Source organism: Fukomys damarensis, unplaced genomic scaffold, assembly GCF_012274545.1.
Source record: "Fukomys damarensis isolate Sample0158 unplaced genomic scaffold, DMR_v1.0_HiC HiC_scaffold_2, whole genome shotgun sequence".
Lineage (NCBI taxonomy): Eukaryota > Metazoa > Chordata > Mammalia > Rodentia > Bathyergidae > Fukomys > Fukomys damarensis.
The window spans coordinates 5794341-5810006 of record NW_022900914.1 but is presented as its reverse complement, the minus strand read 5'-3'; the positions used below and the strand labels follow the sequence as shown (position 1 = coordinate 5810006).

The 15666-nt window shown below is 44.5% G+C and overlaps 2 protein-coding genes across 5 annotated transcripts in view; both read left to right on the top strand.

The window, feature by feature from the left end:
* Window positions 1–6: 6 nt before the first annotated feature.
* Window positions 7–5882, top strand: Pfn4 (profilin family member 4). Of its 4 annotated transcripts, none has more exons than XM_010604882.2 (5): window positions 7–163; window positions 610–738; window positions 1284–1421; window positions 2383–2488; window positions 5076–5882. In XM_010604882.2, exons 2-5 carry the CDS (start codon window positions 622–624, stop codon window positions 5102–5104), a joined length of 390 nt encoding a protein of 129 aa, XP_010603184.1. In that variant the 5' UTR covers window positions 7–163; window positions 610–621; the 3' UTR covers window positions 5105–5882. The 4 variants fall into 4 exon arrangements, with proteins under 4 accessions (XP_010603184.1, XP_010603180.1, XP_010603182.1 ...); XM_010604878.2 differs by having other exon boundaries at window positions 7–167; XM_010604880.2 differs by having other exon boundaries at window positions 7–223.
* A 793-nt stretch (window positions 5883–6675) lies between these two features.
* The window catches only part of Tp53i3 (tumor protein p53 inducible protein 3), a 9442-nt gene continuing 451 nt past the window's right edge, over window positions 6676–15666 (top strand). Inside the window, 4 exon segments of the mRNA XM_033762138.1 lie at window positions 6676–6811; window positions 13285–13494; window positions 14444–14638; window positions 15321–15645. Of these exon segments, the coding sequence (XP_033618029.1) occupies window positions 6676–6811; window positions 13285–13494; window positions 14444–14638; window positions 15321–15645 (866 nt within the window).

Genomic DNA, 15666 nt, shown 5'->3' with positions numbered 1-15666 from the left:
CAGGGTGGCGTCGGCTGCCCGGCTCGGGCCTGGAAGTGACTCGCCCCGCTTTCGGGCGAGCTCCGGGACCCTCCACGCGCCCCAGTCCTGTTTCAGGGGGCCTGCCTTGCTGTGTCGCTGCCGAGGACGAGTGTGGGTGGGGTTTGGCCTGAGGAGCGCGAGCCTAGGTAGCGGGACGTGAGCGGAAAGGGTTGGCTTGAGTCCGTCTTTGGCGCCGTTGCTGGTCAGTGGGAAGAGCGTGAGAAGATTCGCGGTCTTGAGCTTGGGGTCTCCTTCTTGCCTGGTGTGCGGTTGTTTAGTTGGTTGGTCTTTAAAATCCGAGGTAATCCTGGTGGGAGTTACTGACATAGCTAGAAAATTGAGGCAGATTTTCCACTCAGCTTCATAACCCATTCTGTGTGAACTAATTTTGCTGTGATGGTATTTTCTTTGAGTATCGGTATTTTCCTTGAGTATTCTTTGAGTACCCTAGATGAAGGGCCACCGTTTCTCCATCACTTCAAATGACACCCGCTGATAGGAAAACTGGAGTGTCTTGGGGACGTTTGGGTTCTGCTGCCTTTAAGAAGTAGCCAGAGTGGATGGCTTCAACCACGGTTCCCCTTTCAGATTGGCGGAAGCATGAGCCACTTGCAAAACTTGCTGTTAGATACCCTCCTGGGCACCAAGCACGTGGACGGTGCGGCCCTCATCAAACTCCAGGAGCGGAGCCTGTGTGTCGCATCACCAGGATTTAGTGTAAGAAAAAACAAGTTTGGGACTTTTAAACGAATTTTTTCTTTATTTTTTCAAAAAAATTTTTTAAAGAAGCTATGGTAGCTTGGCGTGGTGGTGCAGGCCTGTAATCCCAGCACTCTAGAAGGCTGAGGCAAGAGAACACCCCGAGTTTGAGGCTTGAAGCCAGCCTGGGCTACATGGTGATTTCGAGGTCAGCTTGAACTACATAGCAAGGCCTTGTCTCAAGCAAAAACAAAAAAACTAATAGTGAATTTTTTTTTAGGTTTCTGGACAACATAATCTTTCAACTCTGCAGTTAAAATGGAAAAGCAACTGTAAACAATACATGAAAGAATAGGTGTAAATGCGCTCTAATAACACTTCTACGTGAACGTTGAAATTTGAATTTCATGTAATAGTCACATGTTGTAAGGTGGTGTTCCTCTTTAGATTTTTTTCCCCCATCCATTTAAGAATGTGAAAATCATTCCCAACTTTCAAGCCATCAAAAAGCAGCTGGCCACTGGCCATCAGTTGCTGATTCCTGGTCTATTTCATCTCTATAGGTAATGCCAAGTGATGTCCAAACACTTGTGAATGGATTTGCCAAAAACCCTTTGCAAGCCCGTAGAGAAGGACTGTATTTCAGGGAAAAGGACTACAGATGTGTCCGGGCAGATGACTGTTCTCTTTATGCCAAGAGTGTGAGTGTTCAAGATCTGATGACAGCCAGTAAAAACCTTGGGCATTTTGACTTCTGTTTTCTTTGCCACTCCTGAGCCTCCCCATAAAACAGATAAAGCTCATTACTGCTTCAAGGAACTAAGATAGCATTCTAGTGCCAGGAAGGCATATCTGAAAGAAAGTACTATCAGCCTGATTTTCACAAATATCTATTGCAGAATCTATCAACAGAACCTTGCTGGAACTACGTCTTTCCAGGACAATCCATCTTTCATAATCTATTTTGTCCTCCTTTAAAAAAGGATACTGGTTGAGTATTCCTTGTCAGACATGTCTGGGACCAAAAGTGTTTTGGAGTTTGGAATATTTGCATACACTTGTACATAACTAGATTTCTTGAGAATGGGACCCAAACATAATCACGAAATTCATATTTCACATATACCTTAAGGGTATAGCCTAAAGGTTTTATACCATATTTTTTAGTGTCCCTGCATTTTTTCTGTTGGTGCTCAAAATTTTTCGGATTTTGGATCATGTCAGATTTATTTTAATTAGGATGCTTAGTGTGTCATTCCTATGCTCAAAATGTCTTGATGATTACCTGTAAGGAAATGGGAGGTCTATATTATGAATTAGGCGCACTTCATATTATAAGCTAAATACCTCATTTTACTGTAAAGTGTGGCTTAACATAACTTAGATAACTCAGCAGAAAATGGAGGTGGTAGGATTCAAGGTCAGAGCTGTCTGATCCCTAGATGGGTCACCTTCACGTTGGATCAGTTGTTCCACTGAGATAGGGGCATATTACAATCAGTTGAAAATTTTTTTCATAGCCTGCATGCTGTGATTGCAACAGTCTGAACTGTTTTCAGGAAAGACTAGAAGACAGGAAACAGTGAAAAATGTAGCTGGAAGATAATTGCTGGTCCTGTGGTTACAGCTGAGAGAGGGCGTTCCGTTTTGTTCTTCATCCAGGAGAACACTGGTGTGGTTGTTGTGAAGACCCATCTGTATCTTCTGGTGGCCACTTACGCAGCAGGCATGTATCCTAGTGTCTGTGTGGAAGCCACAGAGAAGCTGGGTGAGTTTGCCTCCCAGTGCCTGTCTTTGTTCCCTGTGTTAGGTTTTCAGACTGCAAGTGACAGAAATCCAACTCAGACCATCTGGGGGAGTGTTAGTCCCCTCGCCGTCACTGTGACCAATCACCGGAGAAATCGGACTTCGGCTCAGGGTTTCAGAGGTTTAAGTCCATTACAGAAACATCACTGCAGAAGGACATGTGCGTGAAAGCTGCTCACTCCAGGGCACAGAGGGAGAAAGGATGTGCTGGCAGGCTTTACCTTGCTTTGTTTGGTTTGGTTTGGTACCGGAGATCAATCTCAGGACCTTGCGCTTGTGAGGAAAGCTTGGTACCACTGAGCTAAATCCTGGCCTTTCTCTGATTTTGTTCCTTCTGGGTCCTCATCCTATAAGATGGTGCCACCCACATTTAGAGCAGGACTCAATTTGCTAGTTTTCTCTGAGAACACCCTCACAGACACACCCAGAGGTGTGATTACTTACCTCTGTGTGTATCTCTCCTGTCCCCTCCCTCTCCTTTTTGTTTTCTGAAGCAGGGTCTCACTCTGTAGTCCAGGCTGGCCTCAAATTCTCCATCCCCTTGCTTCAGCCTCTCAAATTCTGAGTATTTCTTAATCAAATCAAGTTGACAATTGAGCCAGGCATGGTGGTGCACACCTGTAATCCCAGCACTCGGGAGGCTGAGGCAGGAGGATCTCAGTGAGTTCAAGACCAGCTTTGGCTACATAGTTCCAGGTCAGTCTCAACTACACAGTGAGACCTTGTCTCAAAAAACCAAAAAAAAAAAAAAATGACAACTGAAACAACCATCACAAGGAGAAAGGAATGTATTGGAAGGGCATTGGGGTTGCTTACATAACCACTGGAAGTACAGGATTCAGCTCAGGGTTTGAGGTATAGCAGACACCAGGGATGGGCACACTGCAAGCCTGTCTTTTCTTTGCTTTTTTTGGAGGGGGTACCAGGGATCAAACTCAGGACCTTGTGCTTTCGATGCAGGTGCGGTGCCACTGAGCTACATCCCCAGCCCCTGCCTCATTTTCTTGAGTACTGGGATTATAGGCATGTGCCACACGCCCAGCTGCTTAACTGTATTTCTATCTGTGAAAACATATATGACCGTAGTAGAAATTTTGGGAATTATGACTATTTAAATTTTTTGTTTTGGGTGATTCTAGCAGTATGACTAGTTATTAAAGAAAATCTTTACACAGTAAATATGTAAGCATTGCTATGCTACTTCTCTAACAAGTTGATCAGGTTTGTTTTTAATACAAATACATGCATATACTAGTGAGTCATACATATTTATAGCTGACAGCATGTTAAATTCTAGGTCCCCCGTTTTTTTAAAAAGAGAGAAACTTTAGCATATTTTGTGACTTATTTTTAGCATTGTCATGGAATTGTTGAAGAAATACAGTTTTTTCTTAAATTTCCTGTGCTCACTCTACAAATTAAGGTTGAGAAAGACTTAACGCTCTGAGAAGCCAACCACATTTCTTAGTTTTCTTCATCCCAGTCGCTGCACTGTATAAAAACATAGGCTAGAGAGCTGGGCTCTGTGTTTTGAGAGTTACTTCTTGGTTCTGATATTTTGTTTGTTCTCCTAAATTTCTTTTGGCACCTTACCGCCAAGTGTATAACAGATCTATAAGGAGACGTGATTCATTTTGCAGAGTGTGTCTTACAGTTAACTTTTAATTAAGTTAACTTTTTAGGAGTCTACTTCTTCTCCCATGACTGTCATCTGTCATTGCAGGAGAGAAAGGCAAATTAAGTAATAACCAACAGCCAATTTAAGAAAAGAGGAGAATTTTTGATGAGTGAAGTTATCTGCTTTCAAAGTTTTCTAATTAATAGCTTAGCAAGTGGAGTGCTGGAATCAGTTTTAAATGTAGGTCTTGCAACACCCACTGGTGAGGAGGGTAGCAGGTTCTTTTGTTCCCAGGCTGCCTCTCCCATCCCCCTTCCTTTAATGACCATGTGCTCCTTCATTCAATAGCCAGGTGTGGTGGTGCACGCCTGTAATCCCAGCACTCGGGAGGCTGAGGCAGGAGGATCGCTGTGAGTTCAAGACGAGCCTGGGCTACATAGTGAGTTTCAGGTCAGTCTCAACTACATAGTGAGACCCTGTCTCAAAAAAAAAGCCAATTCATCCTCTAGAACAGTTTAAACTTTTTTTTTTCCAGTGTGAGGATTGAATGCAGGGTCTTTGCATTAAACTATATCCTCAGCCCTTTTTTTAATTTTTAATTTTGAAACAAGGTCTCAGCAAGTTGCCAGATTGTTCAGGCTAAGACTTGAACTTCAATCCTCCTGCCTCAGCCTCCCAGAGTTCTGGGATTACAGCCATGCACCATCACCCCAGAATCCAGATACCTCACGTGTGGCATTTGTTATTGTGAAATACAACATGTTTGTATATAGCCATTTCCCCTACTGTACAATGAACTCCCCGAGAGCAGAGACTGTGTTTCAACAATCCAGTCACCCTGTGCCTCCACTTTACGCTGCTTGTAGAATAATGAATGGATTATATTGTAACGATGTATTACTCATAGCAACTATGTTGTGCTTTCTTACAGGGGAATATCTAAGAAAAAAAGGAAGTTAAGTCATCAGAGGAGTATGAAAGACAACTTTATTACTGTAGAAGAAACTACTGATCCTAGCAAAAAAATTATTTTGTATTTGAAAAATACTAAGCAAATACTAAAAAAGAAGACTGAGTTGAGAGAGAAATTAATTGGAATTACTTAATCCCCTTTTTCTTAAGTGTCAGTCATTACCAAGGAATGTGAGAGCACGGATAGTTTCACAAGATGTGTCTGTGGGAAGTCACCCAGTGAGGCTCTTAAATCCTAGGTATCTTGTGAGATATACCGTAATGCAAGGCTCTAGGAACTCTTTATCAGGCCATTTCTCAGGGTTACATTGTAGCAAGCAACCTTTAAAAAGGAAGTAACTTGAGGGGGCAGTTAGCTCAGTGGTTCCACCTCCTGCCTTGCCAGCACAAGGACCAGAGTTCAATCCCTGGTATCAAAAAACAAGCAAACAAACAAAAAAACGAAGTAACATTTTCCTTCAGGATACACAGAAAACCTGCTTACTGCTTGCTGTGAAAGAAGAGTCCCTGAGCTCAGGGTTCCTCTGCTATAATCCAGTTCATTGTGTGTCCACATCACCCCTGTCAGACCTAGGAGATCAGGAACCATTGTAAAGACCACCCAACAATGGGCTACCAGGCAAGGAATTAGATGGACATTACACATTGCAACTATAGGCATCGAGTATTGTTGATCATTGTAAAGGCCTCTCAAAAAATTAGAAGGATTAGGGCTGGGGATTTAGCTCTGTGGCACTGTGTCTGCCTCACAAGTGCAAGGTCCTGAGTTTGAACCCTGGTACTGGAAAAAAAATTTAGAAGGATTAGCCAGGCATGGTGGTGCATGCCTGTAATCCCAGTACTCAGGAGGCTGAGGCAGGAGGACCGCAACAAGTTCAAGGCCAGCCTGGACTGCATAGCAAGACCCCGTGTCAAAACAAATCAGAAGGATTTCTGACTGTTCGCTCACTGGCTGCATTCTAGTCCACGCAACTGAGTAAAGCATAACAGTCACTGAATGTGTCTTCCCAAGGAAAGGTTCTTCTCTTGATTGTGTCCTGCGTGATGATCAGAACGATGAGGTAGTGAGTCCTAGAACCTGTTTTCAGACTTTGGGATTCCACCCTGACGGTTCCTTATTGTGTGTCTTTGCCCCAGGCAGACCCAGGCCGGTCACACTAGTACGTCCTTCAGGAGTTCCTAGGGAGGGAGTGGCCTCGACTACTGGCCAAGGGAATTCAAGCTGAGTTCCGGTTAGGCCAGCCTGGCGTGGCATGCTAGGTCCTGTGTCAGAAGGGTACTGACCGCTCCGCTGAGTGCGCTGCTCTGTAGGTCCCTCTACAGGGTGTGTGCTGTGTGGGTCAGCTGGGGTTTTAAGGGTCTCTCAATTTTGTTAAAACTACCTCTGACCCTGGGGCTGGGGATTTAGCTCAGTGGTTCTGCTGCCTGCCTTGGTACCAAAAAGAACAAAACAAAACAAACAAAACTGCCCCTGCCTCTCACATCTGACCCGTCCAAACAAAGTATCCGGGTGCACATAGGGCACAACTGAGGAAAAACCTGCAGTCACGGCCGCTGGGATGAGCGTGGGGGCCCAGCACGTGGGGAGAGGATGGCGCAGACCTCGGAGACGGGACACGGAGAGCTCCCGAGTGCTCTCATCCCTTAAAGTCAGTGCCTCAACATGGCAGATACTCATGGGTGTGACTAGCGCTGGTAAACGATAAAATCAAATCTTAGACCCTTAGTCATTCTTAGCATTGTCAGGCAGCAAGGCAAAGTGTTCTGAATTTCAAAGTCACCGCTCTGGGTCTTTTGTTACTGTTTATAAAATTCTACAAGTTTAGGGTTTTATGTAACAGCCTTTGAATGAGCTACTTCCAACATTATTCCTTTTGTGACTGGGTGCTAAGGACCCCCAAATTTTTCGATGATCAATCTTACCACTAGGTATCATTTATTGGTTCAGTTACTTGATTTTTTTTTTTTTTGCGGGGGGGACAAGAGATAAATTTAAAATTCACTTAATATTGAGTAGCCTACTGTGTACTAAGTACTGGTGATACAGCAAGTAAATAGTACATCTACTCCACCCCATATAGGTTCATGATCCAGTGGGAAAGGCAAACTTGTAAGCAAGTCACATTACCAAGGAATAAATACTGTAGCAGATATAGAAGAATTTCAGAGTACAACCAGGTATGGTGCACGCCTGAATTCCTGACATCTGGGAGACTGAGGCAGGAGGATCTCTGTGAGTTCGAGACCAGCGAGACCCTGTCTGAACACACGCATGCACATACACATGAACACACATTTCAGAGCACAGAGCCTGGAGTGACTGACTGCCTTCAGGAACCAGAAAGTGGCATTTAAAGTGAATTTGGAAAAAAAATAGGAACGAGAAGAAAGTATTTCAGGTTTAAGGAACGGTGCAGGCAAAGGCACAGAGTCATGAAAATTCCTTCTGTGTGTAAAGGATGAGAAGTTCGAAGGGGCTGTAGAGCACTGTGTGAGAGAGTAACGCATGAAAACGATGGATGGGCCCAAGGCAGAAAAGGCTACTTTCCTAAGGCCCCTCAAAAGCCATTTGGTCTTCTACATGCACAATATACTTCCATTGCCATTTTGCAGTACTAGTAATGAACTCAGGGCCTCACAACTTCCCCAAACCTTAAAAGAAAAAAAATTTTGAGACAGGGTCTTGTTAAATTGCCAAGGCTTGCTTGGTCTTGCAATCTTCCTGCCTCAGCCTCCTGAGTAACGGTTGCGAGCCACTGCACTCTGCTGTTTCAGCCTTACCCAGATCTTCAGGGCACAAAGTTGACATACTATGTTCATTTATCATACTTGTGTGTGTGCATGTGGTATGAGGAAAATAATAATATGAGGGTGCTGAGGATACAACTCGTTTCTGTGGGGGGTGGGCTTGTTCAGGAGAGAAGCTAGTCCCACGGGAACCGAGCCCATCAGAGGGCTCAGCTCCCAGTCTTGCTCCCTGATCTCTGGGAGGGGAGAGGGACAGGGGTTTGAGTTTGGTCACGTGGCCAATGATTGAACGCATTACACCTACATGATGGGCCCTCGAAAAGAGAGCACCCTGCACCGTCAGGTGTGCAGAGCTGAGGGTTGACGATCACACTTATGTGCTGGGCAGGTCACGTGTTCAGAGAGAGGCTGGAGGCTCTATGCTCCTGCCCCCAACCCCACACCCAATACCCTGCCTCATGTGCCACTTCCATTAGACTGTTCCTGAGTTGTATTCTTTATAATAAAAATGTCATAGGAGCCAAGTATGTAGCACACACCTGTAATCCCAGCACTCAGGAGGCTGAGGCAGGGGGATTTCTGCAAATCTGAGTCCACCCTGGGCTACATAGTTCAAGGCCAGTCTGGAATATATAGCAAGACCCTGTCTCAAAAAAAAAAAAAGGAATGCATTTTATTTGGCTGATTAACAATGAGGACTGGCTTTGCCAACAAGAATGTAGCCAGACATGGTGGTGCATGCCTGTAATTCCAGCACTTGGGAGGCTGAGGCAGGAGGATCGCTGTAAATTTGACACCAGCCCGGGCTATATAGTGAGTTCCAGGTCAGTCTCAACTGCACAGACCCTGTCTCAAAAAAAAAAAAAAAAAAAAAAGGGTTCACGTTGCAGTCTCCTCTTTTAAGCTAAACAAAACTATACTTGAACAAAAAAGGTCAGAAGACCTGCATTGAAGCAAATACTTAGCAAAAAGTGGGGTAGAGCCTCCCCAGCTGAACAGATATTCATATTGGAAAAAAATTAATTCCTAATGGCAGCAACAAATATGAAATTTCCTTGATTTGACTTAGTTGATTTAAAAGAGGACATTGGAGAGTCCATCCTTTTTCTAGTTGGTTCATACTACATTGAGTAGACACATTACAAGATGGGGTTGAAGGGCTGGGGATTTAGCTCATTGGTTCCACTGCCTGCTTTGCAAGTGCAAGGTCCCGAGTTTGACTCCCGGTACCAAAAAAAAAAAAGATGGGGTTGTAAACCCTTCCTGAGCTTTATGGCCCTAGAAACAAAATCACATCTACAGTGAGGAAGACAAGATAATTAGGCAGTAAACTTGGATAGCTACAGAGCAATTAAAACTTAGCCTGGGACAACTTATCACGAAGCCTGTGGGTGATCGATTCTTTTTTTAAAAACTCATTTCATGCTCTACAAAGGCCTTTCGAGAAGGATCATCGTGCAGCTCAGCTTTCCGTTGGATTCCATGCTAAGCCAGCTGACCTTACCCTGCATCATTAGCACTAGGGCGCCCGACCACCAGCTCACCAGCCCACTGCCCCTAGGCTGTGAGGGCACTGCTGCGTGACAGCCTCTGCCACACAGGCCTATGAGTACGGATTGGGGGGCCAGAAGGAAAAAGCTCTACGTGCCCCTGTGTCTGCGTGAGTCAAGCACTGTGCACGCAGATTAGCAGGCCAAAGTCTGAGCCAGAGCAGCATTCTTATTTGAGATCTTGATAACTTCATATGGTGTTGAAAACCAAAATGACATCTTTTTAAAGCGTATCCATAAGTAAACATAGATGTCTCTTATAGTGGAAAAACATTGGGAAAAATCTGTTTTGATGCAGCATTTGATAATAACCCCTCTTTATAGCGCACAGAAGGAATGAGGTCTGGGTTAGGTAGGGAAAGGTCAATGCTGTTTTTGCTCTTAGAATCATTACCCTGGCCAGTTTCTAACCATCTGATAGCCACAGCAGACTCACTATCATCGTTAACATAGTTAAGTTCAGCACTTATTTAATTGTACTGTGAAGATTTACCTCCATTTTCTACAGTCCCTTCTCACAGTCCCACTCTGCAGGTGCCACTGTTGCTCTTCTAGTTTCAGAAATGTTGCTTTCTTCTGAGTGAAATTCCCTGCCTGCACTTTGATGACACACGTTCCCACTGTCTTTCCCAAGCCCAGGTTTCCCTCTGGTCCTCAAGCTCAGCCCAGGAAGACTCCTGGGGACCTCCCCCTTTGGACTCTGTAAACTTTAAATAATTTAAAAAGCTTTATGATTTTCATAACTTATTGCTGATTTTAATGGATTGTTAATTTCAGTCCTATAGTATTATTTTGTGTTTAGATAGGGCTGGGCAAGGAAAATAAAGACAACCATATTTAGCCATGACCAAAAACAAAACTTGATGCAAAAAGTTTTTAAATTAAAAATTAATAAATAAGGTGCCTCTATTTGAGAAAAGAAGACATAATTAATAATCATTTGAAAAGTTTTCAAAAAACTTTGTTGGTATAGCTCCAGAAACTGAGAATTTGAATGACACTTATCACTGGATAACAAATCCTGTACAGATTGGACAGCTTCCAAGTCTTTCCCTTCAACAAAATTGAAGCAAGTCCTAATTAAGTTGTCAACTAATAAATCATTGAAAGTAATTTTCGATGATAGATCATTATATGGTTCTTATCATATAACTCAGAGGTATTCAAAGAAGTAGCTGGCATTACTATAATGGAATTTCTTTCTCATCTAATTTATGCAAACTAGGTTTCTCAGAGCTTGTCATTTTTTTTTTCTTTGTTTTTTGAGACAGGGTCTCACTATGTAGTTCAGACTGCTCTGGAACTCACTGTGTGCCCAGGCTGGTCTCGAACTCCCAGCGATCCTCCTGCCACAACCTCCTGAGTGCTGGGATTACAGGTATGCACCACCATGCCCAGCTAGAGCTTGTCTATTAATAAATGAAAAATAAAAGACAATTGATGTTGAACCCAGTCCATTCTAGCAGCTAATACTATTTCCCCACAGACTATTTTGAAAAAATTTTGCCCTACGAATTGTCATTAAGAGATGGATGTCTTTCCACTAAAGTCTTTTATGTTTAATGATTATTAATATTTAAAATAATATATATGTATTATTTTCACAAGCTTTGGACTAAAATATTGCAATGATAAATTGAATCCAGAGAAATTTAACTTTTGTGCCCTAGGAAAAATTTTGTAAAACTAAAATGTTCATTTTCATTTTTGCAGTACTGGGGATTGAATCCAGGGCTTTGCATGTTAGGCAAGCTGCCCATGCTGGGGTTTTTTTTTTGTGGGGAGGGTGAGACAGGGTTTTGGTATATAATTCAGGCTGGCCATGAACTTACTATATAGCCTGGACTCACCTTGAACTTGTAGTGATTCTCCTGTCTCAGCCTCCCAAGTACCTGGGATTACAGATGTGCATCACCAGGCTCAGCTAAGTAAAATTTAAATCCATATTTTTGTTGCCAATAAGAATGACCAATAAATCAAAAAATATAGGAAGATATAATTATATGAAAAAAGTAGAATAAAAATATGGGTACAAAAAACAAATAAAATGGTAAAACTTCCAAGAAAGAGTCGTTTTTAGTGGATGATTATCAAATTGCTCTGAAATCTAGATTGCACCTGACACATTTAAAAGCCTGATGTAAGTGTTTAAAATGTCAGTTTGACAACCAGAGATCATCTTTTGCAACTAGTTTAAAATGAAAAAGTTTAATCCAGGGATTTAGCTTAGTGGTGGTGCTGCCACTCAAAAGCACAAGTGCCACGACCACTCCAGTGGAGTCTGTGTGACAATGCCGGTCACCTGGCAGAAACCAGACCAGAGGTATCGTCCCCACGGGGTTAAGCCTCCTGGAAGTCCTTGGCACACACCGCATGCAAAGTCAGCCGTGAAGAGAATAGCTGGCCTCTCTGCCTGCAGTTTGGGGACATTGGGTTCATTTGCAATTCTGATCTATTTTGTCTTTATTACTATTTATTTGTTCATTATCTGTAGAATTGTATTCTGGGCCCAGGAAAGGTTAGGAACAATTAGATGTTCCTAGAGATGGGGAGGTATTGAGGCACAAGAGGACGGGCGGCCAAAGTGCTGACCCTGAGCCCCGGACTGTGAAGTCCTGAAGGTGATCCTGAAGGTGACATGCTGAAGCCAGTCCTTTGTTTTACAAAGTTCCCCTTCTGACTGCGTATAGGTGTGGTCTTACCTTGACTTAATGGTCTTAGCTTTTGTGATGGTATATAGGTGTGGTCTTAACTTGACCTTGTGGTCTTAGTTTTTACAGTACTATTGTCTATCTTTATCATGCCTGCCTGTGCCTGAAATCACTCTTGAGGTGTGCCCTTGAAACTAGTATATAAACACCTACAGTTAGAAATAAAATTGCAGCAGCATTTGCAAGCTTCACCTCGGTGTTGAGTGCTTTTGTCTGACTGTCATCGCCGAACCTGCTCCCACCTTTCAGAGAACCTGTATCTCCTTGTGAAATCCCGTGTTTGCTGCCCTACGGTCGGTAGCACACAAGGACCTGAGTTCAATCCACATACCAAAAAAAGAAAAAGGGCCAGGATTTTAGATTTAGCTCAGTGGTGCTGTTGCCTGCCTCACAAGCACAAGGTCCTGAGTTCGATCCCTGGTACCACCCACCCCAAATGAAAAGCTTTAGACATCAATTTAAAAATACAAGAAGGGAGACACAGTTTTTGTTTTGTTTTGTTTTTGAGACAGTGTCTCACCATATAGTTCAGCTGGCCTTGAACTCACTGTGTAGCTCAGGTGGCCTCAAACTCATGAGGATCCTCATCAGAAGCCCCCAAAAGAGTATCAAGGTGAGGCCCGCTGTTCCACGTAGATGTGAAGGGTGACTCTTGTCATTTATGAAAGAGAAGCCTGGGCCAGACCATGGTGGCCTTGAATGCCTGGCTGTCAGGCTTCTGTGCAAAGCCAGCTGAAAAGCATTTTCCATTTTGAGGAAGAAGTAGCACTTAGGAAGCATCATTTCGGTTGAAGGAGCCTGGGGCCTACTGTGCTGCCGGAGTCAGTGAGGCCAGTTTCAAACACACTGAAGAGGCCTGGATTCACGTGGTGACACTAGGAATGGGGTTGTTCCTACTTATTCATGCGTGTAAGTCAGAAGTGAACCTTTTGGTGTTATGTCAAACACCAAAAGATGTGGCTACTGATAACCCTGTGTCTGGAGCTCCTTTCCCACTCTGACCAGAGGCATAGAAGACAAAACAGAACTATTAATGTGCTCCTTACAGAGAGCAAGGGAGCTGGCATTTGGCCCGAGGGTCAGGTGTCATGGTAGAATAAGCCTGTGTGGGAACACGCTGGAGTTGGAAAGTGAGAGACCAGTGCCTGTTCTGTCGCAGGAGATGTGCAGGCGGTAGAGGCTGTGCTCATTCACGCGGGATCCAGTGGGGTGGGCACGGCTGCCATCCAGCTGGCCCAGAGGGCTGGCACCATTCCTCTCGTCACAGCTGGCTCCCAGCACAAACTTCAGATGGCAGAAGATTTTGGAGCAGCTGCCGGATTCAATTACAAAGAAGGAGATTTTTCTGAAGCAACACTAAAATTCACCAAAGCTAAATAACTGCTTCTGCTTCTCAGCAGGAATTTAAGAGAGAATTAAAATCCTTACCAGCCCCAGAGTCACCAGTGCTCCAGGCTGGTCCTGGCTCTACTGAAAACACTTCAGCTGCCCTTGGCCAGATCCTAGTGTTCTAACGTTTGCCCACTGCATTCTTGCTACTGATGATTCACCTATGTTTTTAAAACTGGACAACACGGTGTTGGCCTGGGATTATCTAGGGCCTCTTCCTCCCAACCAGCTGCTCTGTGAGAACCCCTGGAGATGGTCTTAGTCAGATGGGGGCAGAACTCCCCTAAATGAATGAGTAGGATATACATCCCCCTGTATCCAAAGTTAAATCTGGATCCCTTTCCATTTGTCAGACGGGTAGAAAAGAAGAGGTGCAAACAAAGTTAGAAAATCTATGACTTTTTGTTTTTTGTTTTTTTTTTTTTTTTTTTGAGACAAGGTCTTGCTGTTTAGTCCAGGCCTTGAACTCACTATGTACCCCAGGCTGGCCTCGAATTTATGGCAGGCCTCCTGCCTCAGCCTCCCAAATGCAGCTAGCCAATGATTCTGTAACACATAGCGTGGACACTTCCTAACTTAGAAGTGAACAACCAGCCTGCCCTGTAGCCCTGGGTGGACCTCCTGTTCTCTTCTTGCTCCTGCCCAGGTGCCAGTGGGACTGTACTTATTTGGGGGGTAAGAACTGGAACTAGCTCATGGTGTTGCCCCATTACCCTCTTGCTGTGGCTGGGGAGCATAGAAGATTAACTATATTATATATCCTGTGATAAGCTTTTTGTTGCCTAAATTCCATTTACAACGTTTCTGTGACGAATGTTTCTAGACCCAACCTAGATCTGTACCCATATGTCCACAAATACTATGGACTTTTATTTTGTACCAAGCTTTCTGTGTCTAACTAGCATCACAGTCTGGTGTGTTTTCTCTGGAAGGTGCTGGGGTGAATCTAATTCCAGACTGTACAGGTGGATCCTACTGGGAGAAGGTCAACTGACTGGTTCTTGATGGTCACTGGGTTCTCTATGGTCTGACGGGAGGAGCTGACGTCAGTGGGCCCCTGCTTTCAAAACTACTTTTTAAACGAGGAAGCCTCGTCACTACTCTGCTGAGATCCAGGGAACAAAAGATGAGTCATGAGCAAAAAGGAAATTTGATTTAACTGTTCCCCAGAAAAGTGTGCTTCATTTACATGATGCCCGGAAAGGAAGCTAGGCTACAGGTTAGGGAGCCTACAAAGAAAACTGCCACCTTGTGGATAAACAGGTAATCCAATTTCAGAGAACTAACCGAGATTGATCAACAGAAGCCTTGGAATTTTGGAAAGAATATTCTCCCCCCTCCCCTAACCCCTCCCCCTCTTCTTTCTAACAGAATAAACAAAACATTGGCCATATTAGGAAGTCTTCTAATAGTCCCAGACTTCTTTGCAAGCTTCTACCTTCAACAGATCATTTGTTCCTTGAATCTTCCCTGTGGCATTCTAGCCAGAGCCAGCTTTGGGCACGCCTCCAACCCTGGGGTTCCCTACCTCCTGGGAGAGAGCAAAACGTATGCACTCCTTTTGCTCTGTGCGAATCCTGTCTGTGTTTGCCTCGTCCGGGGCACTTTTCCTGAAAAGTGGTCCTGAGGCTCAGTGACACTCGTGTTTCACTCCAGCCTTCAGTCTTTCCTGGTACAGAAAAGGCATCACACGTGTGGGGACACGCACCTGTATGCTGGGAGATGAGGTGTGCAGTGTAACAGAGTGGGCAGTGACAGGCTTAGGCCTCTTACAGTTCGGGCTGATGGTCTGCTTTTCCTTATCTTAGTACAAGCAAACGCTAGTGAAAGCTTTTACAGAGCAAATTTTGCCACACTTTTCCGAGGAGGGCCCCCAACGCCTGCTCCCCGTGCTGGACAGCGTCTACCCGTGGACCGAGGTCCGAGCGGCCCATCAGTACATGGAGGCCAACAGGAACGTGGGCAAGGTCGCCCTCGAGCTGCCCCCACCGAAGGAGGAGGCGCTGGAGCCGCCCCCGGCCACCCAGGCCTTCCCCGAGCTGAGGAATAGGACTCCACTCCCCTGTCCGCCTCGCCCACCGGCTGCTGCAAACTGCTCTAGGAAAATAAACAGCGGCCCCAGGCGAGCGCAGTGGGCGGTCCCAGCGCCGAG

Coding starts and splice junctions, on each gene's coding strand:
- Pfn4 (XM_010604882.2), top strand. CDS start 622: ATGAGCCACTTGCAAAACTTGCTGTTAGATACCCTCCTGGGCACCAAG. Junction 739..1,283: donor TCGCATCACCAGGATTTAGT/GTAAGAAAAAAC, acceptor TCATCTCTATAG/GTAATGCCAAGTGATGTCCA. Junction 2,489..5,075: donor GGAAGCCACAGAGAAGCTGG/GTGAGTTTGCCT, acceptor GCTTTCTTACAG/GGGAATATCTAAGAAAAAAA.